We start from the raw sequence: 26113 nt of genomic DNA, 5'->3' as shown, positions 1-26113 counted from the left end.
AAGCACCCCAGGAGCCACCGGGGAGAAAGGGGATGACTTGTCCCTTCCTGTGGCCAAGCGCCTGCTGCCACGGGACCCGTTATTGCACGGCCCAGCACCGGGGCTGGCCCTGCTGTTCCGCTGGCAAAAGGCTTCCCCAGCTGTGCCAGCTGCTTGGCAGGCCGGGTCTGAGTGGGATGAGCAGCGCTCCAGAACTCTGCTGTGGTGACAGACGCCGGGCTGACACAGTGTCCAAGATCCCACACAACCCTCGGTGGCTGCCCAGAGGCTCCCAGAGGGTGCAGGAGGTTCCGGGGGACATGGGGACCGGTGCAGGAGCTGGTCACAGCACACAGGGCTGTGTGGGGAGCTGTGCTGTGCCCGGCCTGGCTGCGTGCCTCGCAGCTGCTGTGCTGCACATTAGCACTGAGCCGCGGCCGTTTTAAGCAGGGCTGACAGCTTCCAGCCCTTCTGCTCCTTCTCCGAGTCGTGGCTAAATGCTGCTTGTGACAGAGCCAGAGGCAACCGGGGGCATTTTCATACACGCTGCCCATTGAGCAGCGTGCACAGCTGCCCTGCTGCGGCCACCAGAGCAGGGAGGGCGCGGTGCGGGGTGTGCCTGCTTGATGCTGGGCTCCCTCAGGGCGATGCCACACGGGCTGCGCCCAGCAGCTGAGGAGAAACCCGAGATTGAAACAAATCTTGATGCATTGTGGGGGATGGATGGGCTGAAGAGGCTCTGCCCTTCACACCCACCCAGCAGCCTGGCATGGAGGGTCCCCACGGACCATAGCCTGGGCAAAGGTGGCTTGTCAGGCACTGTCAGAACTGGTGTTGTGCAAGAAAATCAATCACTGCTCAGTCAAGCAACTGAAGCTGGGCGTGGAGCAGCTGTGTGAGTACCCAGCACTCCTGCAGGCACCACTGCAGCCGTGCTCCATCACCCCATCCTGGACTGGTTTTGCTGGGGAGCAGGACACAGTGAGCTATGCCTGATACCCTACCTGCTGCAGGGCAGCTCAGCAGCGATCCAGGGCCCCATTCAAGATGCTGCTCAGAGCCGATGAGCCCTGGTAAGCACAGGGCAGGGTTGTGCAGCCATCCCAGGCAGTGTTGCCTGTTCAACGGCATAGTGGGTGGCAGCTTGCAGCTCACCCTCTATGCATTATATATATATATATATATATATATATATATATATGAAATAGGGTGAGCTATATTGGTATGCCCTATATACATCCTGTGTGTAACAGGCCAGCAATAAAATCAGTCAAGCTCCTGACCACCCATAAGCAGTCCCTGGGAGAGGTAGCAGGGCAGGAGAAGCAGGAAAGCTCTGCCCTGCTCTGCAGCAGCAGCTGGGGCAGGTGAAGCCCAGCCTGCACTGGGGTGCAGGGATCTCTCTGCCACTGCACATTCACAGATTAAGTGCAGGTGGCAGAGGTGTGTGGGAGAGTTGAAATTAATTGCTGCCCTTCAGATTCTGCCATGCAAACATCTTAAACAGGAAACGGTGCCTGCTCTGTGGAGGCATCGCAGCTGATGCTACCTTGGCAATGGCAGAGGGAGGCAGCAATCAGATACATCCATCAAGACCCAAATCCATGCCCTGCTTCAAATGATTTCTGTAATCCCATCAGGCAAGACTGAAACATTGCTATGGGCAGCGGCGGGCTGTAGGAGAGGCGGCTCCTGCCAGGAGGCCATGAGTGGGAGGAGAAAATACCCCTATGCAGGGAGGGGAATGACAGAGGTGCTGGGTCTCGCTGCGCGGTGCTGCTGGGAGCCTTTGCGTGGCTGCTGAGACTGGAGCCCGGTGCGTGGCAGGGCTGGGCCGGGCCCCAGGCTGAGGCTGGGATGGGGCACCCACACCGAGCACCTGCTGAATGCTCCCCAGACCCGCTGGGCACTGCGGGGCAGTGCGAGAGGCGGGGACCGCTCCCCCGGCTGTGGGGAATGTGCCGGGGCTGGAGGGTGCTCCGGCTGCCGTGGGGAGTGCCGGGGCAGCACCCCCGGGGTGCAGAGGGACCCTGGCAGCGTGGCTGGGGCACGCACAGGCTGCAGTGGGGCAGGGTTCTGTGTGCACAGGACAGCGCAGGATGCCCGGGGCCGTGCCGGGATGCCCCCACAGACGGGATCGTTCATTGGGGCCGTGCGGGGTGCCCCGGTCGGGAATGCGGGGGTCACCCCCTCCGCCCAGGGCCGATGGCAGGGCGGTGCCGGTGCCGCGAGCAGGGCAGGTCTGGGGGGCCTGGGGGACACCGGGGTGCAGGTACGGCCGCTGCCGGCACCCGGAGGGCGCGGTACGGGACTGCGCGGCGCTCGGCGGGCGCGGCACCCCCTCGGCGCGGGGACCGGGGCGGTGCGGGTGCCGGGCCGTGCGGTACCGGGCCCGGCCGGCGGGGCCGCGGGATGTCCGATCGGGGCGGTCGCGGTGCCGGTGCCGGTTTCGGGCGGCGGTGCCGAGCAGCGCGGCGGCAATGAAGGGGTGCAGCGGAGCGGCCCCTCCCCAGCCCGCCTCCGCCGTGCACGCGCCGCGCGCTCCCGGTGCGGGGTCGGGCCGGACTGAGCGGAGCGCGGGGCAGCCGCCGCCGCCACCGGCATGGCCCAGCCGCGCCGCCGCCCCCGACGGTGAGTGCGCCCGCCCCGCCCCGCCCCGCACGGACCGGCACGGCACGGCCCGCGGCCGCTCGCGATGGGGAGGGCGGCCGGACGGGACCGGACCGGCCCCGAGGCGCGGGGCTGGGGGCGGCCGCCGCTCTGGCCGCGGGGCTCTCGGGACGCGGGGTGGTCCCGGTTCGGGTCGCGGTCCCGGAGCCGGGCGTCGGAGCGGGGCGCGGCGGGGCAGGGGTTAACGGGTGGGGCCGAGCTCGGCGGCGGCGGTAACGGCGAGGGTTAACGGGGCCGGATGAGCGGCCGCGGCGAGCCGGCGGGTTGCCATGGCGACGTGCTGAAAGGGGGATTGTGCGCCCGCCTCAGCTGCGCGGCCCGCATCCCGGCCCCCGCCCCGCATCCGCCGGGCACCGCTCGGCCCGGCTCGGCACTCCCGGCACCGAGCGGGCAGCGCGGCTCGCCGGGCTGGAGCGCCTCGCTCCAGGGAATTGGGATCCTCCCCGGGGCTCTGGGGTGTCCGTGGTGCGCTGTGGGTACTGCGGGTGGGTTATTTGGGGTGCAAGGATGCTCCTGGTGCTGACAGGCATGAGGCTGCTGGTGTGAGCATCCCTAGGTCAAGGGCAGGCAGGAGATCCCCTTGGCTCAGTTTATTTGGCATAGCATTAGGAATGACATTAGCCATTGGGCTCCTGGAGTGAAAGGACATTCCCTGTTTCCCTCTTGGGCCAGGGACCTCACTGGAGGCAGGCTTGCTGTCAAACAGCTGGCCATACTCATCCCTGAGCGGGGCAGCAGCCCAGATGTCCATCCATCCATTCACCCACCCGTCCCTGAGCGGGGTGCTGGGTGCAGGGGCTGTGGCTGGAGTTGGCACCGCTCACCTGAGCTTGACTCCCTCGTGCTCAAAGCCACGGAGCAGGACAGGGTGGTGGGTGCTGGTCACTTCTGGGGTCTGTCTGCATCCAGTGCTGTCAGCAGCAAGGGAGAGAAATGGTGAGGGACCTGAAACCTTTGTCCAGCCAGTCAGTTTGTGGACCACACTCTCCCAAATGGTGACACCTCCTTATGCCTCAGCCAGCAGCCTTTCCCAAGGCCACAGACCTCCCTTAGGGAGGTGGCTCTGACATGACATCCCTGAAAGGCTGGGATTTTCCTTCCATCCTTTGAGAGTGCCTCATCTGATGCTGCTGCTGGCTCAGCCCCAGGTGATGGCAGAGCCAGCTCCCCACAAGCCCCTGTGCTGGCCATGCTTTGTGTCAGCCTGCTGGGACCTTCCTTCCTCAGCAAACCAGGCTCCTCTGTGGAACTGGGAGCATCTGCCAGCTGGGTAAGGAGTGGATGTGTCCTCAGAGAGGGAGCTGCTGCTTGACAAGGCAGGAGTGACTCTCAGCTCTGGGAAATGCCCGTGCCAGACGTCCACCCCAGCACCCATGGCAGCACCTGCTGCAGGGCTGGGCACCCAGAGCTCCCCGCTGGAACCAGAGCTCTGCCTGCTCTGCAGGCTGCAGGTGGCCGCCACCAGAGCTGGTGTCTGCAAAATGGTTAAAGGCTGACATTTAGAGGTCACACTTTTAGCACTGTGCATGTGTTTGCTTCATTTGCATTTGCAGTTAGCCGGGCTCGAGGCTTTGCCACTCGCATGTGCAGTTGCCATGGTTACGTGTGCAGTCGGGATGTGGAGTTTGGTTGGACACCTGCAAACACGCAGCTCCCAACCTCCCGAGCACCAGCAGAAGCTGCCAAGGTGCAGGGCAGCCCTTGGACAGGGGTGTGAGGCCCTGCACAGCTCTGTGCTGAGGGAATGGGAGCTGCAGAGCCCGTCTTGGCAGGGTCTGCTTGGTGCTGCCTTGCACAGCCTCCAACTGCCCTCTCTCAACAGCAGCGAGCATCTAGGGCAGCCTTGTCAGAGAGGAGGATTGAGCCCGTGCCAAAGGGGTTGCCCTGCCCTTTTCATCTGGGGCTGTTTCTTTTCCAGAGCCCGTGTAGAGGCTTTTGTCCCAAAGGGCTGGAGGGAAGGTGCTCGAGAGCAGGGTGGTGAGGGCAGCCAGAACCAGGGAACCATGAGTGCAGCTCCTGAGCAGCTGCCCGGGGACAGGGCCCTGCCAAAGCCTCAGGAGGCAGCGTGAGAATTGGCAGGGCACTGTGCTGAGGCTCCAGATGTGGTGGCTGTGTCTGTCCTGGCGCTCTGTGGAGGCTGCTCTGGGTGCTCACATCCAGCACAGACGGGGATTTGTTCCAGGTGTCTTTTGATCAGGATCACGTCCGCGTGCAAAAGCAAGGAGATGGTGACTGCCAAAATCCTCTGGCAGGTCCACGTTGCCTTTGTGTCAAGGGAGGAGGTATTTTAGGACAGCTGATAAGAAAGGGACCTTGAGGTCATCAAGTCTGTAAGCTCCACCTAAGCAATTCCCAAACAGCATCAGCTCAGCCAGCTCCTAAACCCCCCAGCCACAGCGAGTCTGCTGCTTCCCAGGCAATTTGCTGCCATCTTCCTGCATCCTTCCTTCTAGAAGGTATTTCTTTGCAGCAGGCAGGGGAGAAGGAAGCTCTCTTGGCTGTCCAGGAGCTACTGTGGCCTCAGCCAGGGCAGTGTGGAGGTGTCCCTGCTGCCCTGGGGGCAGCTGGAGGGATGCAGTAACAGTAGCAGGGTGGAAGGATGGTGGGCAGTGGCAGGGATGGGGACATGGAGCGTGTGCCTGTGCAACAAGTTGTGGAGCTGCAGAGGAGCCAGTGGGATCTCAGAGCAGAGAGGGGCTGTGTGTCAGCCACCCTGGGGCTGTGCACCGAGTGCAGAGGGATGGGGCAGGGTCCTTGGCTCTGTCCTTGGAACTGCCGGCTCCCCGTGGATCCCAGACAGGATTGCTCTGCTGGTGGTCTGTGGTTATTGGCTGCCACTGACAGTGCTTTGAAAGGCAGCCAAGGGCGTTGTGGAGGGGAGGTGGTCACAGGCAGCACAGTTCACCTCAGCAGCAGGAGGCAGGCTGGATTCAGGCTGGATCCTGGTACCAGGGCACTCAGGGAGAGCTGGCTCTGAGCTGGGTGGTGCTGGATGGGGGGCTGAGTGCTCTGGTGGTCTCCTAGCGTGGTACTCCCCAGAGCTGGGGGCAGGGAGCAGGCTGTGACCAGCACTGTGTGCTGCTGGCCTCAGCAGGATTCTGCTGTGGGTGTGAGGGGAATGAATAAATGGTCCTGCAATTGCCAGAGCTGCCAGTTTGAACCCACATCATTCAGACCCTGGAGCGAGTCTGACTGAGAGGAAATGGGGATGAAGAGGGAGCAGTGCACAGACATGGGTGCTTCTGGCTGCAGCTGCCGGGTCCTGTCTGGTTTGTGTAGCTCCTGGAAGTTTTCCCTGGCTGGGAGGTGATGTGCAGTTTGGAGGCTTGTCTGGGCTCAGTAGTCATGTGGCATTGCAGTCCATGGTGAAACCTGTGCTCCTGCTAAGTCTTGAAGTTGTGTGTGGAAGCTGTGCTCCTGCAGTGCATTCCTTTTGCCGTGTTGTCTGCCTGGCTGCAGGGACAGCACGTGGCAGGGGCTGTCTGTGGGCAGGATTTTGTGCTGGGAGTGCTGTTTGGGGTGAGACCACCTTGGCAAGGAGCTCAGAGGGTTGTTGGTACAGAAGTCTGGTTCCTGACACTGCAAAATGCAGAAGAGAGGAGTAACATCTGTTATTTTCAAGCTGCACCTCAGTGCAAGCATATCCTGTAAGGTGCCTGGCAAGCAGAGTTGAAACTTTGCCTGGTGGCCAGATGCTCTGGCCGTGCCAGCAGAACAGGTGGCAAAGTTTGGGAAAGGTTGCAGAGAGAGCATGTTACAGGGCTTGTACAGTGCATGAGCCTTGTTTGGGTCTGGGCCTGGGCTGCTCAGGGCAAGGATGGCTGGGAAAAGCTTGGTCAGGAGGCTTCTGAGATGGGCTTGGGGAGGGGACTGCTGGGAATGCCCTTTTGATGATCAGGGGCTGCAGGGACTTGGCCTTCATTCAGCATTGGTGCTGCTCTAAAGGAGTGGGAGAAGGCTCCCAAGTGTGTAACGTGGCCAAAATGTCTGTGGCACTCACTGGGGAGGTGTTCCTGTCCATGTCCAGTGCTGGCCTCCAGTGCTGCAGGAGCTGTGGAGGTGAATGTGTGAGCCCAACTGCCTTCGTGTCTTTTTTCTGCCTTCACATAACTCCAGGCACCACTGAGCAACCTGAGGACTCGTGGGACAGTGATGGAGGGGAAGGGACAGGGGTTGCTCTGTGTCTCTGTCTCTAGAGCTGCCCACAGGGGAGCTCGGGAGAGATGTGTGGGTGTTGAGATCATTGTGGAGTCAAATGCCTGGAAGTTGCAGCAGAGCTGGTCAGAGGTCTGGTGGCCTCTCTGCAAAAAAAATGGCTAAATAAGGCAGGGTTCTTCAGGCTGGAAAGGAAACAACAGAAGATGGATAAGATGTGTCTACAGGAGGCCGGGAGAGAAGCGATAGAGGTTAACTGTGCATTGTTTATTTTCATACAAGTACAAGGTCACATCAAATTAAGCTCTCAGGAGGTGCCAAACAGGAGGAGAGGCATTGCCTCTTGCAGATGTGTTATCAAATCACAAAAGTCCTCAGGAGAAGGTGTCATGAAGAGCAAAAGCTTGCATTAGTTTCAGGAGAAATGGGATGATATCAAGAAGGACAAGAGGTTCCCTCAGAACTAATAAATACACTGAGATCCACCTATGGCTTGGGCAGCTGCTGAGCTGTGAACTGCTTGTGCTTCTGGCTGCTTGCAAGTGCACAGAGCAAGGTGGGCTTTTGGTCTGCTCTGTTATTTTCATGACATTCTGCCCCCAGAGAGTGTGGAGCTAGGAGGGAGCACTGGGCTTTGTGAAGAAGGATGGGATTATCCCCACCCAGTTCTGTTGGCACAGGGTGGTAGATGCATGCCCACTCCTGCTCCCTCACTGGGAGCATGGGATGCTTTCCCCACGTGGTGGAGGTGCACAGGACCTGTGCTAAGCACCCAGCCTTGGCTTCACAGGGCCCTTTGCTGGAGACCTCCAACAGGCTTTTGTCCACTGATAGGTGCTAATTCAGCTGGTTTGAAAATGAATGGCAATATCCTTTCCTGCTGTGTTCCCTGACAGCTCTGGTTCCCTGGGCACAGGGACACACTGGCAGCAGGGCTGGAGTCTCAGAGCTGTCCCAGTTCCCTGGTACTTGCTGCACATGATAGGCACTGTGGGATCACCACACTGATCTTCATCTCCCCCTCCTCCAATCCCCTGCCTCTGCCTGTTCTCATACACATCAGTGTCAGTTTTGTTCTGGTTTTATCCTCAGATGAAAAAAGATTCATGTCCTGCTACTCATGAGGGTCCAGTTCAGCCTTACCTTGGGGAGTGTGGGATGTCAGAGGGCTGCTCCCCAGCTCCTGAGCAGTCCAGAGGCATGCAAGGACAGCAGGGAGATGGAGCCTTGGTTTGGGAGCAGTTGGCTTCTTGTGGGAGAAGTGGGCTCGGAGAGGAGGATGCAGGGATGAGCAGGGGGTCCAGCTGTCCCCAGTGGGGTTTGGCTGGCAGGCAGCAGAATGAGGTCAAGTGAGGCTCTACCTTATGGAGAGGATGCTGTTTCTCATCCTTATTAGTTCCAGGAGAACTGAGGGAAGTGTCCAGCCAGCAGCACAAAGGTGTCCTTGCAACCACAACCCAAAATTTCCCACGGATAGCAGCTGTCCTGTGCCTCAAGAAAGAAACAATCTCTGTTCCTATCCTGTCTTTTTGGTCTCTGTTGCCACTAGGGTCTCTGGATGAGAATCTGAGATTGCAGATTTGGGCAGGGAGCTGCTGTAAGAGAAGCCAATTGGTTTCCTACTCTTTGTAACCAAAAACTCCTCCTGTGTCCGCCGGGCGTGATGCTTCCAAGTGGGCATCTGCTGGGCAGAGCTGTGCTCAGGGACTCTGAGGAGCAGCAGGGAGCACGAGAGCTCTCTTGGCACTTGGACTTGACTTTCCTTGGCATTGTTGGTGCTTGCAGCACGCCTGTCTGTCCTGCTTCATTCTGGTCTGCTCCCTCTGGAGAGACAGGGCATCCCCAGGCTGCCTGATTTGCTCCGGTCCAGCTTATTCCTTAACACGAGGTGGTATTTGCAGTAAAACACATTAAAGGATTTTTTGCCAGAGGTTTTAGGCTTTCTGCTTTTTTGTGCTTGAAGATAGAAAATATGGGAGGATAAATTTACAAGGCAAAATAGAAAATACATTTTGGATTAAATTTGAATGGGTTTCCTTTCTAGCTGCTGGCTTGCCTGACCTACAGTCAGTCTCTAGTGAGCCCTGACTGCATGAGCAGGACTTTGTGGAGCTGCAGGCTCCAGTCCAGGGTGCTTCCATGGTCGTCTGCTTAGTCACGCCAGCTTTAGGTTTGGTTTGGGAGCATGAACAGCTGAGAGCCTTGTTGAGAGGAGGCTCCCCTGCTTCTGGAGGGTAGAAGCTGTCATGGGCTGCACCATGGGCTGCACCTACCCCTGGGCTCTCTGAGTCCCTCCGGGGTGACAGACACCCCATCTGTCCGTGCTGCCAGCTGTGCACACGCACAGCCCGTGCTGGTGGTGGTCCCTGGCTGTGACAGCTGTATAAACTCCTTAGGTGCTCACTGGAGCACATACCAAATCTGTGCGTTTCCAGAATTCCTGGGAAAGCCTGGAGGGTTTCTGGGGAAACCAATAACTCCGGGATGGGCTTTTCTCTGGTTCAGCTGCAGATGGGCGGGTTTGGACGCCGTGTGTGCCAGCAGCACACGGGGCTGTCCCTTGTGCCGGGGCTGCCCTGCTGAGCCGATGCTGCCGCCTGTGCCGTGCCCAGGAGCCGCTCCGGAGCCCCGGCCGTGCCCAGCCCCGGGGCGGGGCGGGCGGCAGGGCAGGTGTGCAGAGCGGAGGGGGCTCCTCCAGCACCTGTGCCTTCCTCTGGAGTGTGACATTCAATGTGTAGGTGAATCGTGGCCGGTGGGAGCGCCGGGCACGGCGTGTGCCGGAGCCGGGCGGTGTCGGGCCCGCATGCTCGGCGTGTCCTGCCTGCCAGCTCTTGCGGAGGCTGACGTCAGCCCGGAGCAGCGGTGGCTGCTGCAGGATGTGCCGCCCTCAGCTGTGTCATCCTGGCTCGGGGCGTGCGGCCCCGGCTCCGCAGGAGCGCTGCCGGCAGGTGCTGCCCCGGCATGGTGTCCCCTGCCCCGGCATGGTGTTCCCTGCGCTGGGATGGTGTCCCCTGTGCTGCGATGGTGTCCCCTGTGCTGGGATGGTGTCCCCTGCACTGGGATGCTGTCCCCTGCCCTGTGATTGTGGCCCCTGCCCCGGGATGGTGTCCCCTATGTTGAGATGCTTTCCCCTGCCCCAGAATGGTGTCCCCTGTGCTGGGATGGTGTCCCCTGCACTGGGATGCTGTCCCCTGCCCTGTGATTGTGGCCCCTGCCCCGGGATGGTGTCCCCTGCCCCGGGATGGTGTCCCCTGCCCTGTGGGGGCACGCTGGGAGGGAAAGGGACCTGGTGGCCCCTGCCACGGACAGCTTGCAGGGTGGTGCTGAGGATGGAGGAGTCCATGGTGCTTCCAGCAGCAATGGCGTTTTCCCGCCCCCACATCTGGATCTTTCTGATGTTTCCAGTGAAAGCTGCTCGCTGGTGGGAGCAGAGGGAACGCGCATTGCAGCATTGGCAGATGCAGACCCATCCTCTGTCCTGCCTGTGCTTTGGTACCAGTGGTCACTGCTCCCCATCTCCTGTCCCAGGGCTGGGTATCCCCCTCCCTGCTTCCCACAGAGCAGCCCTCTGCTGAAGATGAAGAGTCCAGTGCTGTGTGGAGGGGATCATCGTGGTCTCCCAGGCCAGCCACAGAGAGCTGGGACTAACTGTGCCCCCAGGCAAGCTGCAGTGTCATGGAGCTCTGGGTCACTGCTGGTGCCAGTAGGCTCAAAGGGATGTTTGCAATATGACCAGAAAATCACCTTTGGCCTTTGGTCAGGCCACTCACACTATCACAAAACTCAGCATCTGTAGAGTCCAGTGGGATGTGCTGGGGCACACAGTAGGGCAATGGGCTGGAGTTCTGCTGGGGCATCTCTGGCACAGGACAGGAGCTGCAGCTCTCCCAGCTGTGGGAAGCTCGGGAGCAGGGGCTGGCACAGCCCTGCATCCCAGCCTCTGGGCTCCTGTGTCTGTGCAGAGCCTGTCTGCTGTTCACCTGGCAGTGGGACTGTTGTAACAAGGTGGAGGTGATGTGGACAGTGAGCTCAAACATCTCCTGGGATGGCTTTCCTGGGCAAAGAGCCTGCAGTGAGGAAACAATTTGGAGCTAGACTGCAATGCCCGGCCTTTCCTGCACCCTGAGGGAGCACACGAGGCTCTGCTGCCTGCACTGTGACCTCGTGGGTGACTCTGTTGGGATGGCCCACAGCACCCCTGGCACAGGGACAGATCCTCCCCACTGACTCATCCTGCTCCACAGGTTGGTGTTTCATGGTACAAGACAAGGTGGTGGTGACACATGGTGCACAAAGATGGCTCTTGCACACGTTCAGATAACTTGTAACCTTATCTCTTCACTAGAAAACTTATATCATGTTTCAGCTTCTGTGCAAAAGTTAGTTCCTGCTTGTCTCCAGCCATTTCCTTCATCTTTGTTCTTTGTCCTGGGTTTTATTACCTTTATTCCAGATTACTTCCATGACCTGTTTCACAATTCTGCCCTGCAAAATCTTTCTGAGCTGATAAAAAGTGATGTTAGGCAGAAATGGTTGGTTAGGGCAGATGTTGGTAAAAGAAACAGTCCTTTACTGGCTCTGCTGCTGAAACCAGAGGCTCCAAAGCCACTGTGTAGATTTCAGCCCTTGATTAATGCATTTGGCTTCCTGCTTTCAGTCAGTAGAAATGAAACATTGACAACTTATTTTGGATGAAGCTGTTCCCATTCAGAACACTTTTGGATCTTGTTGCCCACCCTCCTAATCACATTTGCAGGAAGTCCATGTATTTTAAGCTGCAGTCGGTTCCTCTCTGCCCAGCCCACCTCCTTACATTTATAGAGCCTCCCCCAGCCCACACTAGTCCATGGAAAGCATTGGCTGTGCTCACACTCGCCCTGCCTGCAGCCACTGATGCTTCCTGAGCCTTCCTTGGGGCTGGTGTGAGGTGTCTGGAGCTGTTCTAGCCCAGCTATGTGTAGGACATGGTGCACGTTGCCCATGGCCCATTCCTTCCTGTCCTTTGTGTGGCTGGGTGCCCAGAAGGGAGCCTGAGAGGTGGGTATGAGAGAGTTTTGGGTGAGGACATGGCCTCAGCAGCTTGGTTTCATACTTGCCTCAGTTTCAGGCATTTCAGAAATGGGGGTGTCACTGAGCCAGCCTCTGTGGGTCACCAAAGTCTCCTTTCTTTATTAGACTTCAAACCTGCTTTTGCTAACATAAGAAATATTAATGTGTTTGGACTTGGACTTTCAGAAGCTTATTGATAAGAGCTTTGGGCTTATGTAATTGCTCCCTAACACAGTTCAGTCATGATGACCCCTGTTAACTTTAAAAATGGCCCCTGTTAGCCATGGTGGTTTCCAGGGCAATTATTTAGGAGAGGAAGCATCACTCTGGCAGATGTGAGGGGGATGGTGCTGAGCAGGTGGGATAATGTCAGTGTGTGGCTTCCTGAAGCTGGAGAAGGAAGTGAGGGGAATGCTGCTGCTGGAGTCAGCTCTCTCTTCGCTGGGTGAGATTTGCACTTGGGCTGTTAGCTGTGGAGTGTTGATCACAGATTTGAGGGAGATTATATTGCCTTGGAGTAGGTGCCTGATGCTTGTTTGTGATGTGTGGGAGAGTGAGCAAGTTGTCTTGGCATGAACTCTGTGCTGGTGCCAAGGGCTTGCTGAAAGCAGATTGTCTGTCAGCTCACTCCTGAGTACTCGTCTGGAAATTCCAGGGCTCTGTGGATGCACTTTTGCATTGTCAGCCACCTGCCTGCACAAAGCCAGAGGTGCAGCAATCCTAATATTTATTTGTGAAGCACTGCTTGGAATGGAATGGAATGGAATGGAATGGAATGGAATAGAATGGAATGGAATGGAATGGAATGGAATGGAATAGAATAGAATAGAATAGAATAGAATAGAATAGAATAGAATAGAATAGAGTAGAATAGAGTAGAGTAGAATAGAATAGAATAGAATAGAATAGAATAGAATAGAATAGAATAGAATAGAATAGAATAGAATCAGTTGGAAGGGACCTACAATGATCATCCAGCCAGCTGCCTGGCTCACTCAGGGCTGACCCAAAATTAAGGCATCAGGTTATGGGCGTTGTCCAAATGCCTCTCTAACACCGACACGCTTGAGGCATCGAGCACCTCTCTAGGAAGGCTGTTCCCGTGTTTGACAACCCTCTGGCTGAACAAATGCTTCCTGAGGCCCAGTGCAAGCCTTCCCCGGCACGGCTTTGAGCCGATCCCTCGTGTGCTGTGGCTGGGCACCCGGGAGGAGAGCTCAGCACTCCCTCTGCACCCCGGGCAGCTCTCGGGAGCCTCGAGGTGTCCCCTCCGCGGCTCCGGGCCCGGGCGGTGCTGACGGGACAGCTCCCGGGGCTGCGGGCGGCTCCGGCCGCGCTCGGGGCTCCGGGAACAGCCCCGGTGCCGCCACCCGGCCCCGCTCACCGGCACGGAGCGGTGCCACATCCCGGGGCTGCCGGTTCTGGGGCTCCGGGAACGGCCCCGGTTCCGCCACCCGGGCTGCGGAGTGAGTATGGGTTCACCTGTGCTTCTCCCTAAGCTCTGCCCCTGCAGGTGAGTGTTTGTTTGTACGCTGAAACCGAAAACAGCAAGGTGAGGGAGAGAAAAATTGCCACTGTGTCTTCATGCTGGGTTCAGGAAAGCCATAATGTGAGCTAATCCAGATTACTTCTATGCAGAACGTGGCAATAAATAGCCTGCTGCCAGCAGCTCTCCCTGAGCCATGTGGGAACCCGTCAGTGCACCGAGAGGCTGCTGCCACTGCCCTGTGCCTGTCCTGCAGAGCCTGCCCTGTGGGCTGTGCCATGTGGCCCTGGCTGCTCAGCTTTCCACCAGGCTCCCGGGAAGCAGTGAGTGGGAAGGTCATTCAAAATCTGGACTAACTCAAGGTGAGCGTGTAGCCCACTCCAAAAAGCTCCAGGCTTCCAAGCACAGTTGTCCTTGGGCTCTCTACAGTGGTCACCTTCTTCTTGCATCAGCAGTATTGGGTGCTGACCCCAACACTGTCCCTGCTGCAGTGCTCACAGGCTGTCCTTCAGCAGCACCAGCAGTCACAGCTCAGTGACACTGAGAAACCTTCTGTATTTTTGGAGCTCTTGATGCTAAACAAGAGTTGGAAATGATCCAGGTTGTCTCACCTGCTGGGCAGTGTGTCTGCTGGAGCCGGGCATGGAGCAGTGTGCTGACATTCAACACCAGGAGTGTCTGGAAAGGCTGAGATGTGGGCAAGGGAAAGCTCTGCTTTGCCCCTGGTGTCCTTCCCAAGGCTGGCTTGGCTCCTTCATGGAGAACCCATGAAAGGCTCTGGAGCCAATGGTGACAGGCCATACTGCAGCAGGAGGCCTTTGGCACCACGGCAGAAGTGGCTCTTGAAATTGTCTGTTTCTAGGGATTTGGAGTAACATTCTTCTGTTATGAATGGAAGCTCTCGAGGATCTTGGCATGTGTCTGGGAGTTGTCAAAGAGCTTCTGTCCCACATATGTTCTCGCAGCGTTGGGGAACTGAGCTGACACTTCTCACGTGGTGCCTCATCCTCTCCCCAGGGCAAAGGATGTGCTCTGGAGTGTCTCCCAGGCTGCTGACGTGCAGCTTAAAATATTGGTGCTGCTGTGGGTCAGAGCTGGGACAGGCATAGGGACAGGTTTGGTGCAAATGAGGGTGAGGTTTGTTACTTTTCCTCCTGTCCCGTTGGGGTGACTCTGGTGTCTCCATATGGGGGCTGCAGATGTGCCTGAGGAGGAAAGTGAGCTGGGCAGCCCTGGACTCTGGGAGAGGCCCCTGCAGAGTGGAGAATGGATGTTCTGGGCTCCATGGTGCTCCTGAGTACCCTGCTCTGCAGCCTGAATGCTGAAGGGTTCGTGGCCAGGGTGGATGTGCATGCCCAGATGGTGACAAATGCTGAATGAATGAGGGCAGGGGCAGAGCTGCCAGCCAGGGCAATGAGAAATGTGGGAGACTGGGCTGGGGGAGCTGCTGGGAATCACTTGGCCCATCCATTGCCCTTTGCAGATAGCCATGGCGTGCTTTAACTTTTCCTGGTGTACACTTAACTTTTCTTTCTCAATATGGATGTGTCTCCTACCTAGCACAAAAGGGCAGAGTGTTCTGAACTTTTTTGCAGTGGCCTTTGCATGTTATAAAACTGTGCCCTGTGACTTTTCTTGTCTAGACTAATCCCAATCTTCCAGACGTTTCTCCAGAGCTTTTTGATGATCTTGCTGGTCTCCCATGGCCTCTCTCAGTTGGTCCAAATCTTTTGGGGAACGAACTGGTTCTCTGGACAACAGTAAAATTACTTGGTGTGTCTTTATGAGCTGAAAGGGGAGTAATTACTTCATGTGTAAGCTGGCCTTTCACACATCCTGCTGTAGTTGCCTTTTTTTGTGGCAATGATATGCTGGCTCACGTTCAGTTTGTACTCACCTGTAGCCCTCGTGACCCTTGTGGCAGAACTGCTGCTGTCTCTTCTTCTGTGGCCTCTTTGTGCAGTTTTTTTGCCTCCCAATGCCTTATAGTCCTGTCCATCATCTCCCAGCCCTTTTCCCAGCCTGTCAGGAGCATGTCAAGCTCCTATCCTGGCCTCTGAAGCGCTGGGGTGCCACGTGCAGATTTTGAAACGTACTCTGTTCTGTCATTTAGGTCATTCATGGAAAAGCAGAGCAGCAGCAGGAGCAGGGCAGACCTTTGTGAAACCCTACATGTCCCTTTCAGTGTGACTGTGAGCCATCTATCCCAGTTCACCAGCTCTGTGATGGACCTGGGAAATGCCCCCAGTGCTGTGGGACCTGGAAACATCTGCCTGTGCCCTGCAAGGATGACCTGTAGTGGGACCTGCAGGCTTAGGGATGCTCTTGAGGGGCTGCACAAGCACATCAGTCCAGTTGTGCTGCAGCTTCTCTGCTCCCCAGGGTTTCCTGTGGCTTCCTGCAGTGGTGGGATGGGGCTGGGTGAGAGCTGGGGTTACTGCCCAGCTGAGAAGATGCCAGGTGAGGAGTGGGTCTGGCAGCTGCTGCTGCCTGAGAGCTGAGCACCATCCTGAGCTGCTGGAAAGGTTTGGAGCTCAGCTGGAGAAGGGAAGGCAGAAGATTCTCATGCTCTTGCTGGGTGCATGTTTGTTCTGGGGTTCATGGGCTCTCAGCAAAGTACAGTGGGGTCAGATGGTGAGCAGAGCTGCACAAGGCTGGAGGGTGCAATGGGACATCCTGTCTGCTGGCTGCTGGAAGGAGATCATCCATCCGTGCCAGCTGGGTGCTTTGAGGTCTCCATCTGTCCTGGCTCTGAACCTCGTGGGACACAGAGCCACAGCATGAGGTGCTGAGCTGGGGCTTGGTGCCCCAGGGCAGGAGGCTGGGCCCGTGAAGGGTCCAACGCAGAGCAGGCTGGCTGCTGGCAGCTCCTCGGCCGCCTGCCAGGGGAGGTGTGGATCCGGCTTGTCTGGCTGGTGTGAGATGCCTGAATATGCATCTGCCAGAGAGGCTTCCAGAGGATCCCACCCGCCCAGGTTTCCATGGAGAGCGTCTCTTTGTTGAGGAGGAAGCGTCTGGCAGACAGTGTGGCCGTGGAAATACCTATAGAGCATTTGTTTTGCAGAGCACATGAATACCATCCCCACGAGCAAGCAGCCTCACTTCCTCTGCTCGCCCGCCCGCGGCCTGGCACAGCGACCTGGGATGCCTGCGGTGTCTTTATGCTCCCAGTTTCTCACTGAGTGCCCGTGTGAGCATTCCCAGTTTGGCTGAGCCCGCCCAGCCCAGCCTGGTTTCATTTCTGGCTTCATTTGTGGTTGGCAGGCTCAGCTCCTGGCAGGCAGCAGCCCGTCCTCGCCGGGGGACACGTTTGGCTTCCCTGCTGGAGGCAGCAGTGACAGCGCTGGAGGCGGCAAAACCGGGAAAGTTTTGCTCCCACCTCCCATGGGATGTGAAGGGAATTGCTTCTCTGAACCAAGTGTCCTTTCTCTGGTCTCTCAGTTCTTTCTCGTGCTTTGGAAGAGCAAGAAACTGAAGAGCTGTTGAGGCAGCAGGCAGCAATGCAAGGCACATGCAACAGCCCACAGTGGAAGGGATTCAGCTTGGGTTTTTATGGCAGTCTGTCAGCATTAAATTAAGGGTAAATTCCCATCCTAAATGTTATGTTAACATGAAGTTACATCAGAAAGCACAGAGCACAGAACAGCAATATGAGGGTATCAGATGTGTTACAGGGGTATTGTAATTATCCCAAATCAGGCATTTGAAACCCAGGGAATTTCAGATATAGGGTTTGCATCGTCTTTCGGGTTTGTAATTGAAAAAAATACAAACATAGGAAGGCTTAGAAGCATGTCACTGAGATTGTTTGGGTGCCTTTATTCTGTGCTGTGGGGACATGTGCAGATGGACGTAAAGAGTCTTTAAAAAATGATGGAACCAAATGTGGAATTACAAATGTTAAAACACCGTGAGCTGTATTTGAGTGTTGAGGCTTTGTGGCTCTCCGGAGTAACATTAGGGCTGCTGGGCCTTGACTGTGCATCTCCATATCTGGACATATTTGGCTATCACTTTTGCAACTCACCTCTGTGCCTCATATTTGTAAAGCTCATAATTGGAGACAGTTTTTAGTCCTGTAGCATCATTTTGTTTAAGTTAAGAATGTGTATTTAATTCTATCTTAGCTTAGGGGTTTTTTTGTCTTCAGATTTCCTTGTTTTTTCAGATCTGGATGAGGTTTAAACAAAAACCCAGAGGAATATCATCATAACATAATTCTGAAGAGCTGTAGCAAGAAGCAGTTTTCTGGCTGTGCTTTGCAAAGAGAGATTCCTCATTGTGTCAGGACAGGATGGTTACAGTGGGCGTGCGGAAGCTCCACGGATGCAAAGTGGGTTGTGAATTCAGCCCCGTGCCTGGTGTGCACAGCCCAGCTGGGCAGCTGTGTGGTGGCACTCCCTGGTGCCATGAAATTGCTTTCCTGGAGGAGCTGGTGCAGCAGCAGTGCCCATGGCAGCATGTGGCTGCAGCCATGAGGAAGCTCTGGAGCTGGGAAATCAGCTGGTGAACCACCCCTGGCAGGGCTGTGGTGCTCCTGCAGACGGAAAATGATGACAGATCAGTTGAAATGGCTCTGCAGGGAGCACTGGATGCACTATCATAAAGACTGGAAGCTGCCTGTAGCTTCCAGTCATACAAATTAGATATGACAGTCATTAATAATTAGCTCTGTCCTAACCTGTGGTACCTGAAGGAACCTAAGCAGAAGATTTACACTGGCCAGTTTGCCTTCCAGCAATGTCGGTGATGGGTCTGAAGCACCTCTGAGATCCTGCTTGGGAGCACAGCTCTGGGGGTCCCAGGCCAGCCCTGCTCCCCTGGGATGGGGCTGTCAGGCAAAGGTCAGCTCCCTGCTGAAGGAGGAGCGCTGCAGCAGGGAGTGTGAGATGAATGATGGTTTTCTTCCAGAGCTGCAGGCAGAGCAGGGCAGCCAAGGCACTGTGCTGCAGAGGCAGCTCCAGCAGGGGTGGGCAGAGCTGAGCTGGGGTCTCTGGGTGCCTCAGCTGTTTTTCTGGCCCTTGACTCAGCTTTTGTTTCTCAGGCTTTGGCATCTGACTTGGGGATAATGCAGCGGTGTCGTGCTCCTGCTGGGGTGTTTCTGTCGCTGCCTGGTGGGGCAGGAGGGGGTGAAGGGGAGTGATGTGCAGAGTTGTAGTGCCCTCCTTGTCTGGCATCACCTGCATTCCCTTGGCAGGCTCTGGAGAGGTGCCTGCATGCCCAGCCCTGCCAGGCCTTGCTGCTTGGGTGGGCTGAATGCAGTAACATGATTTCCTGAGATGAGTGTTTCTGTTTACTGTGTTACCCTGATTTCTGAGGCTGCCAAGTTCTTTGGGTGTATCAGGAGGGCAGGCACAGCATGGGCCCATTCCCTTAATGACCAGCAGTGAGTTGCCTGCCCATGTGCAGTACAGATTTGAGACACCTTCTGTGGGGGGTTTTGGTTGTGTTTTGTTTGCATGGGGGTTTTTGTGGGTTTCTGTTTGTCTGTCTGGGAGATTTGGGGGGAGTTTTTTGGTTGGTTTCTTTTTTTGGGTGGTGATGGGGTTTTTTTTCATGCGGATTTTCCTCATTGGATGAGGTGTTCTCTATTTGTGGAATCCCTGCCCAACTGAACCTCCACCAGAGCTGCAAACTCCCATCTGCATACAGCCCTTATTTTGTGCTCCAATAATTTCTAGGCAACTCTGCTCCCCTCTGAGCCTGGGAGAGCTCTGCCGGGTGGGCATGTCAGGATGCCCTGGGGCAGAGCGGAGGTGCCTCGCTCACTCACTCGCCACCGCCGCTCTGCCCCAGCGTGAGCACATGCGGCTGAGATGGGACCGGTGAGCATCCCCCGAGCCACCGCCGCCTTCCCGCGGGGACGCGGCTGCGGATCCGCCCGCCGGGGAGCGGCACTGCCGGGGCTGATGCTGCGGTGATGGGAGCACCGGGCGGGCTCCCCGTGCCCGGCTCCCCCGGGAGCGGCGGGGCGGCGGGGGGAGCCCGGGCGGGGGGCGCTCACAGCGCTTACATAAGCCCGAAATGCGCCAGGCGGTGCTGGGAGGTGAAGGGCAGAGCGCTGAGGATCCACAGAGCCTCCAGCGAGGGCTGCCTGGCACAGGAGCTCTGCTCGCTGACACATCCGCGGCTCCCCATCTGCGGTGCCCTCCCCTCCCCCGGGGCTGCCACAGCTGCTCCTCCTGGTGCTGCCAGCCCGGGCGGGACGGGGAGCGCAGCTCTGACTCCGGGCCTGCCGGGCACGGAGCGGGTGGCACGGAGGGCAGTGCCCACAAGCGGGTGGGACGGAGGGCAGTGCCCACAAGCGGGTGTCAGGAAGGGCAGTGCCCACAAGCGGCTGGTAGGGAGGGCAGATGCCCACAAGTGGGTGGGAAGGAGGGAGGGCAGATGCCCACAAGCAGCTGGTAGGGAGGGCAGTGCCCACAAGTGGGTGGCACAGAGGGCAGATCGGGCAGATGCCCACAAGCTGGGGGCAGGGAGGGCAGATGATGCCCACAAGTGCTCTGTCTGTTCCCCTCCTGCCTGCCCAGCACGCGGCTCCTGCTGGGCTCTCCCTGCTTTGCGCAGTGGAGGGGGAAGCTGATGGGACTGTGCTGGTGGGTGGGATGGGTGCCTGGCCAGGACGTGTGGGTGCAGTTTGCCGGTGTAGGCTGCCCCAGCAGGGGAGCAGTGCTGTGCTGAAGGCCACAGGCAGCTCCAGCTCAGCCAGGGGAGGAGAGGTGCCAGGGGAATCTTGTGCAGGGGCTGTGCTTGGCACCAGTGGTGTCCAACGAGCTCCTTATGGGGAGAGACACAGCACTGTCTGCTTGTCTTGGCACCCACACTCTGGGCAGCCCCTGAGCACTGGGGACAGGCTGTGCAGGCATGGGCAGACCGTGTGTGTGTGCCTGCACATGCTCTGCTTGTTCTGCCCCCTTTTGCCTGCTCCCAGAGCACCCTGCCCGGCTGCTGGCAGAGCCAATGAGCACCTATGGGTGGGAGGCTCAGCCAGAGATCCTGGCTCCTTCTGCACTGCACATCTTCAACTCTTCCAGAGCAAGTCTGCTGTTAATTCCCTCCATCTCTCCACAGTATCAGCAGTCACCTCTGGGCTGGGCCGCTGGCAGGCAGGCAGCAGCAGGCAGCTGGGAGGCTGTGAGGAGCTGGTGCCACCTCTCCCTGTGTCCGACTCACCCAGCACAAGGTGTGGCTGGGCACCCCTGACTCCGTCTCTTCTGCTCCGTCCGTTCCCGGTGGGCAAATCGGAGGCTTGGTGTGATGGGGCTGCTCTGAGACCTCGCCCCAGGAGCTTCAGGCCTGGATGTTGGTGCTGTTTCTCCCGGACAATGTGGCTGATACTCTGGAGAAGCCCTCTCTTCCCCCCCGTTCTCCAAGTGCCTGAGCTGGTGGCCAGCTGGGACCTGCGTCTCACCCTCTGGGTGCTGAGCTTTGCCTCGATGGTTGTGCAGATGGAGGGCCAGGTCTACTCGCCCACCGTCAACACGCACTACGGGAAGTTACGAGGGGTGCGCGTGCCGCTGCCCAGTGAGATCCTGGGGCCCGTGGACCAGTACCTGGGGGTTCCTTATGCCGCTCCCCCCGTCGGGGAGAAGAGATTCATGCCCCCCGAGCCACCACCATCCTGGTCGGGCATCAGGAACGCTACCCACTTCTCACCAGTCTGCCCCCAGAACATCCACAACGCCGTTCCCGAGATCATGCTGCCCATCTGGTTTACCTCCAATTTGGATATCGTGGCCACGTACATCCAGGACCCCAACGAGGACTGTCTGTACCTCAACATCTACATCCCCACGGAGGATGGTGAGTCCCCACTGGGGTGACCGCAGGAGAGCGAGGGGGGGGTCACTCCACCCCTCCCCAGCAGTGGTTGGTCTCACCTGGGTGTTGTGTTTGAAGCATGTGGTTGTGGATCCCGCAGCATGCTGTCTGTTTGTGGAAAGCTTTCTCTGGCCACGCAGCTTGCCCTCTTGCCCTCAGCTGCCATCTCTGTCTCGCGTGCTCCTGCTCCTCCACGCCTCCCGGTCCCACCCCTCCACCTCCATGGCATCGTCACGGGTTCCTCCTCTCTTGTATTGCTAAATCTGAATCCGACTCTCTGACCGCAGATCCACAGAGTGACAAGCTGATTTGTGCTCCCCACAGGCGCCGAGTGCCAGGTTCTGTCTTGAGTTGGTTCGAGTTCGTCCTTCCTCCCTGCTTCCCACCCTCCCCAGGTCCATGCGCTAGTTGTGGGCGTGGGCTGCGGCTGGGAGGAACACTCTCTGCCTCTCCCTGGGAAGATGCTCCAGCAAGAAAGGGACCACAGAGCCCTTTTCTGGGCCCTGGTACGGATGGGAGGTCGGGGTGCACCGGCAGACACATCGCTTGGCTGCTCCTCCGTGCGCGGTGGGCCGGCGGCAGAGCGATGAGCCTGGCGTGCTGGGGACGCGGGGCACGCTCCTGTTGGGGTGCGGCTGAGCGGCGCTGGGTGCCTCCTCGTCTAACCTTTTCCTTTGTAGGGGATCCCAGCTGAACTGTAAGTAGAGGGCAGAGGAGGCAGCGCCTGCCCGCACGCCCGCCCAGCCTCACCGCAACAGGAGCCCCCGGGGATTTTCAGCGGGCCAGAAGGGACCCACAGTGGGTCTGCTGCACACAGCAGAGCAGCCTGGCGGGTCGGTGGCTTCTCCCAGGCTGCCTGGCTCCACTCCTCTGTCTCTGGGGCCCACGGGATGCATCATGCCTTCCTTCTCGCCCAGCACGGCTGGCCCAGAGTTTTCCTCCCATGGCGACGCTCCCTCCCCACCTCCCGCGGTCCCGGGGGCGGTGGGAGGGTGGCAGCGTGGTTGTGATTGCATGCCCACTCCCATCAGTGGAGCCTCCTGTTATTTTGTAGTCTTTTATTCATTTTACAGTAAAACGGATTTCCAAGGAATGCACCCGAAAGCCCAACAAGAAAATATGTAGGAAAGGAGGTATGTAGCAAGCCGACCGGCAGAGAGGCACAGAGAGGAAAGAGAGAGAGAGTGAGAGAGTGAGAGGGTGCCTGGCTGGCCCCCGGCCTGCAGCACTCCTCCAGCACCTCTCTGTGCTGCCACCCAGACTGTGGACCCTCCAAGCAGACCCCCTGCCACCCCCTGCTTCCCACTGGGAACAGCCCCACGGATGCTCCAGCCAGCTGGGAGCACAGCTCTGGGGTCAGGTCATGAGGATGCTCATGGTGCTCCAGGCCTTTCAGAACAGCTTCTCCTGGGCTGAGCCTGCACTGCCACCTTCATCCCACTGGGACTGACAGCCTCCCCATCCCTGGCCATAAGGGGTAGCCTCTGATGGCAGGCAGCACTGAAATACATCCCTCAGGTTGGGTTACCCCACTGGGGGGTGTAGGGACCTGCTCAGGGAAGGACCTGTGTGATGGGGCACTGCAGCAGTCCACCCTGGGCTGAGCTTTTCCACCATTGCATCCCTGATCATTTTGCATCCAGAGCTCCCTGGTTAAAAGCATAAAGCCTCTCCTGGCTGTGTAAATGCTGCAGATTCTGCCCTGAGCCTTGTGCCTGCCAAGGCTGCTCCCCACTACTCACATCCCCATGCCAGTGCCAGTCCTGCCAGTGAGGATTTGGTCTCCAGCCCATGGCACAGCAGCCTCCCTGAGTCCACAGCAGCCCTAGCTGCCCCCTGGGGAGCCAAGCACCTCCAGTTCAGACACGTCTGCTTTGCCTTGCCTCCACTGATCTTCCCCCATTGCCCCTAAAGGATCCTGTATTCCCAACCAGTGACATGCACAAGGGAGTAGAGACATACAAATGGTGGCTGGCTCAGCCCTGTGTCAGACACAATGCCTCACCCACCCCTCCACACAGCCCCGTGCAAGCAGGGAGAGCTGAGTGCTCTGTGCATCCCAAGATGAACGTGTGGACAGTCAGGCAGCCAAGCTCTTCTGAAAGGCTCAGTACAGTGCTCCTGCCCAGCACAGGCTGCTGTCCTGGGTGTCCTGCAGCAGCAGCAGCATCCCTGCATCCCAGCCTCTGTCTCCCTGCACCCCTGGGTTTGGCGGGGCCAGTGCAGCTGGGCATGGAGGTTTGGGGAGCGCTTTCCTTCCAGCCGTTTCCCCCAGTTCTGTTGTTTGGTTTCTTTGCTTTGCTTTTCCTGTTGCTGTCCTGGCTATTCACACGGCATCTCTCTGAGTGCCAAGGCTGCCCCTGAAAGGGCTGGCGCATTAGGGAGTCTGTGCACGCTGCCTCCGGAGCCGGCTGTGCCAGTGATCACCAGCCACTTCAAAGCGCTTCCTCTCCCGGCCCTCCCAGCGGCTGCCAGCGCCGGCAGCCCCCAGCCCTGCAGCCAGGGGAGCGGGCTCCAGGTTACTGCCAGGCAAGGGGTGATATGAGCATGGCAGAACACCTTGGCTGTGCTCATCTCCCGGGTTTCCCTCCCCGCGGGCTCTGCTCACCGGCAGGGTTTCTCTGCAGCCCGTCTGCAGTTGTTGCCTCTGGTCACCTCCCAGGGAGCTGCTGGGGACATTCCCTTTGCCCCCACTGGCCTCTGTGGGCTCATGGACCAGCAGATGCCCAGTGCCAGCCATTTGGACATGCAGGTGTGGCATGCCAAGAATTAAAGCACCCAGACACTGGCACTTCCCTCCAGCTCTGGCCAGGCTCTGGTAGCTGTTGGCTTGAATTAATTGAGTCACTTGTGATGAAACACAGAAGCTCCCACACTCCTCATTGTGTATCCTGGGTTAGTAATGCTTGGGGAGAGGGTAATGTACCTGCAGTGCTGATTTCCTCAGGTTGAACATTTGAACGTTGACTCATTCTGGAATAATCATGATTACTATTTCTAAGGCCACAGACGAGCAGTGATAAGCTCTCCTCTCACAGAACAGTATTTTGGTGGCTGAAAATGCCTCAGCTCCCACCTTCCTGGAGTTTTCATGACTTCTGCCACCCCTAAGCTCTGTGTATTTCAGAGCAGACAAAGGACTGAGAATTTATCAGTCATGCTTGTTTATCTCTGGGACAGAAAAACATCCCTGTTTCCCTGCCCAGTTGTCCACAGTCATTTCCTCTATGGAAATTTTCTAAATGCCAGTCTCCTCCATACACATTGGTCCCTTCTCTGGTAGCAGTACAGGGCAGCAGTGCTCTGAGAGCAGCTAGCCATGCATGGTGCCAGGGGAGCTGACAGCACTGAGGCTCATTTGAGGCTCAGATTTTGCTGCAAAAATAGTGCTGCCCACCCAAAGACCATGTACACAGACACACAGACACACACCCTGGGAGCACAGTACCTATGTGCAAAATGCAGCTCTGCCCCATGCTTTGTGCTGCCAACACTTCCAGCCTTTTTTTGGCTGTGGTAGATGCCAAGATGATTTTTCCTTCCCTTCCTCACCAGCCTGGGCAATCCTTGCTGCAGGGCATGAGGAGGTGGATGTCATTTTTGGAGGGGAAAAATGTGGTTGCCCTGCACTTTGCAGCTCTTCCTGGTTCTCATTAGCAAATGCCCAAATCTCTCTGGCTGGGATGCGAAGAGTCTGTGACATTGCAGAGACAAATGTGCAGGTCCAGCATCTTCCTCTGCTGTGTGAGGGTGGCTGGAGCTCCCAGAAGCTCCTGGGCTCAGGAAGCTCTTTGGCAGCTTCTGTGCTGCTCTCCAAGAAGCTGACTTGTCTAAGTACCAGCTGAGGCTTCCCTCCAGCTGCACGAATTCTGCAGTGCTTCCTTGCTGGAAGCTTCTTCCCAGCCCCCTCAGAGCTGCTGCTCTGCAGGGCTGGCTGTGGGCAGACCACCGCCCTGGGGCTCTGTTCCACCCCGGGAGGAGCGATTTGCCAGGGTGAGGGTCGGTGTTTGTGCTGCAGGGGCAGCAGAGCGTGAGGAGATGCAGTGCTTTTACTGAGTCCACCCGGGGATGGAGAGAGCTCCTCTGCATCGTTCAGGGCAGGGAGGGGCAGGGCAGCACCGAGGTGTGCTGCAGTCAGTCCTGGAGCAAGGGCTCATGGCACAGGTCCCAGCTGAGCTGTGGGGCTGTGCAGCAGCAGGTTCAACAGCTGCACCGTTCCTGGCCCTGTCCCTTGTCACTCCCAGAGATGCTGTGACTGGCAGCAGGTGTCCCTTTGGCTCTGCTCCCTGCAGCAGCGTGGCTGCTTTGCAGCAGTGGGTGCCCCACGGAGATCCCACTGAGGAGAGGATGCTGGAGCTGCCTATGGGTGCCCTGAACACACATTTGGAACTGCAAAGGTGTCATCTCAGGCTCCTGCTCTTCTGTTATCCACACCATGCTGAGAATGAGGGCTCTGAGAACTGAGGCTCCTTACCCTGCTTTATCTCTGTTTGCACTGGTGTCAGTGCTGCTGGTGTGGTTTACTTAAGATAGAATAAATCCAGCATGGATGCCCCTGTTTCAGGCAAAGTGATTTTTTTTTTTTTTTTTAAGTTGAACTTAAATCTTCCTAGTGGCTCAGATAAGAGCTCTGCATCCTTCCTATCGGCCTGAACAATGTCACTTTGCAGTCAGCTTAAAGTGAAGTGGCAGACAACAGACATTCACTTCCTGGGTTAGTGGAGGGTGTTTTTGATGGGTAAGGAGAATAAGAGCCATGAGCCCTTCCCAGCTGTGAATCCACAGGCTTAAGCCCATCCTCATGAGAGTGGGTGCTGCAGGGCTCTGTGTGGTGGTGTTTCTTAGAGCGGAGGAAGATCTCCTGGGCTGGGTGTCCCTGAACATGGCAGGAGCAGTGGAGAGTGTTACTGGGTGAGGGAAGTGAAGCTGTGATTGCTCTCATGAGCAGAGGGG

At 57.6% G+C, this 26113-nt stretch overlaps 1 protein-coding gene across 4 annotated transcripts in view; it reads left to right on the top strand.

Annotated features, from left to right (window-relative positions):
• Nucleotides 1-1772: 1772 nt before the first annotated feature.
• NLGN3 (neuroligin 3) overlaps nt 1773-26113 on the top strand; it is a 40556-nt gene continuing 16215 nt past the window's right edge. For 2 of the 4 annotated variants that reach the window (XM_064713181.1, XM_064713180.1), the window contains exons 1-2: nt 2515-2610; nt 20411-21142. In XM_064713181.1, the coding sequence (XP_064569251.1) occupies nt 20665-21142 (478 nt within the window). In that variant the 5' untranslated portion in view covers nt 2515-2610; nt 20411-20664. Of the gene's footprint in view, nt 1796-2514; nt 2611-20410; nt 21143-22233; nt 22294-26113 lie in introns of those variants that run through there. The other 2 variants (XM_064713179.1, XM_064713178.1) reach the window with 2 other exon arrangements.

The sequence above is a fragment of the Zonotrichia leucophrys genome, chromosome 4A (genome assembly GCF_028769735.1).
Source record: "Zonotrichia leucophrys gambelii isolate GWCS_2022_RI chromosome 4A, RI_Zleu_2.0, whole genome shotgun sequence".
Classification (NCBI taxonomy): domain Eukaryota; kingdom Metazoa; phylum Chordata; class Aves; order Passeriformes; family Passerellidae; genus Zonotrichia; species Zonotrichia leucophrys.
This window is presented reverse-complemented; position numbering and strand designations above follow the sequence as displayed.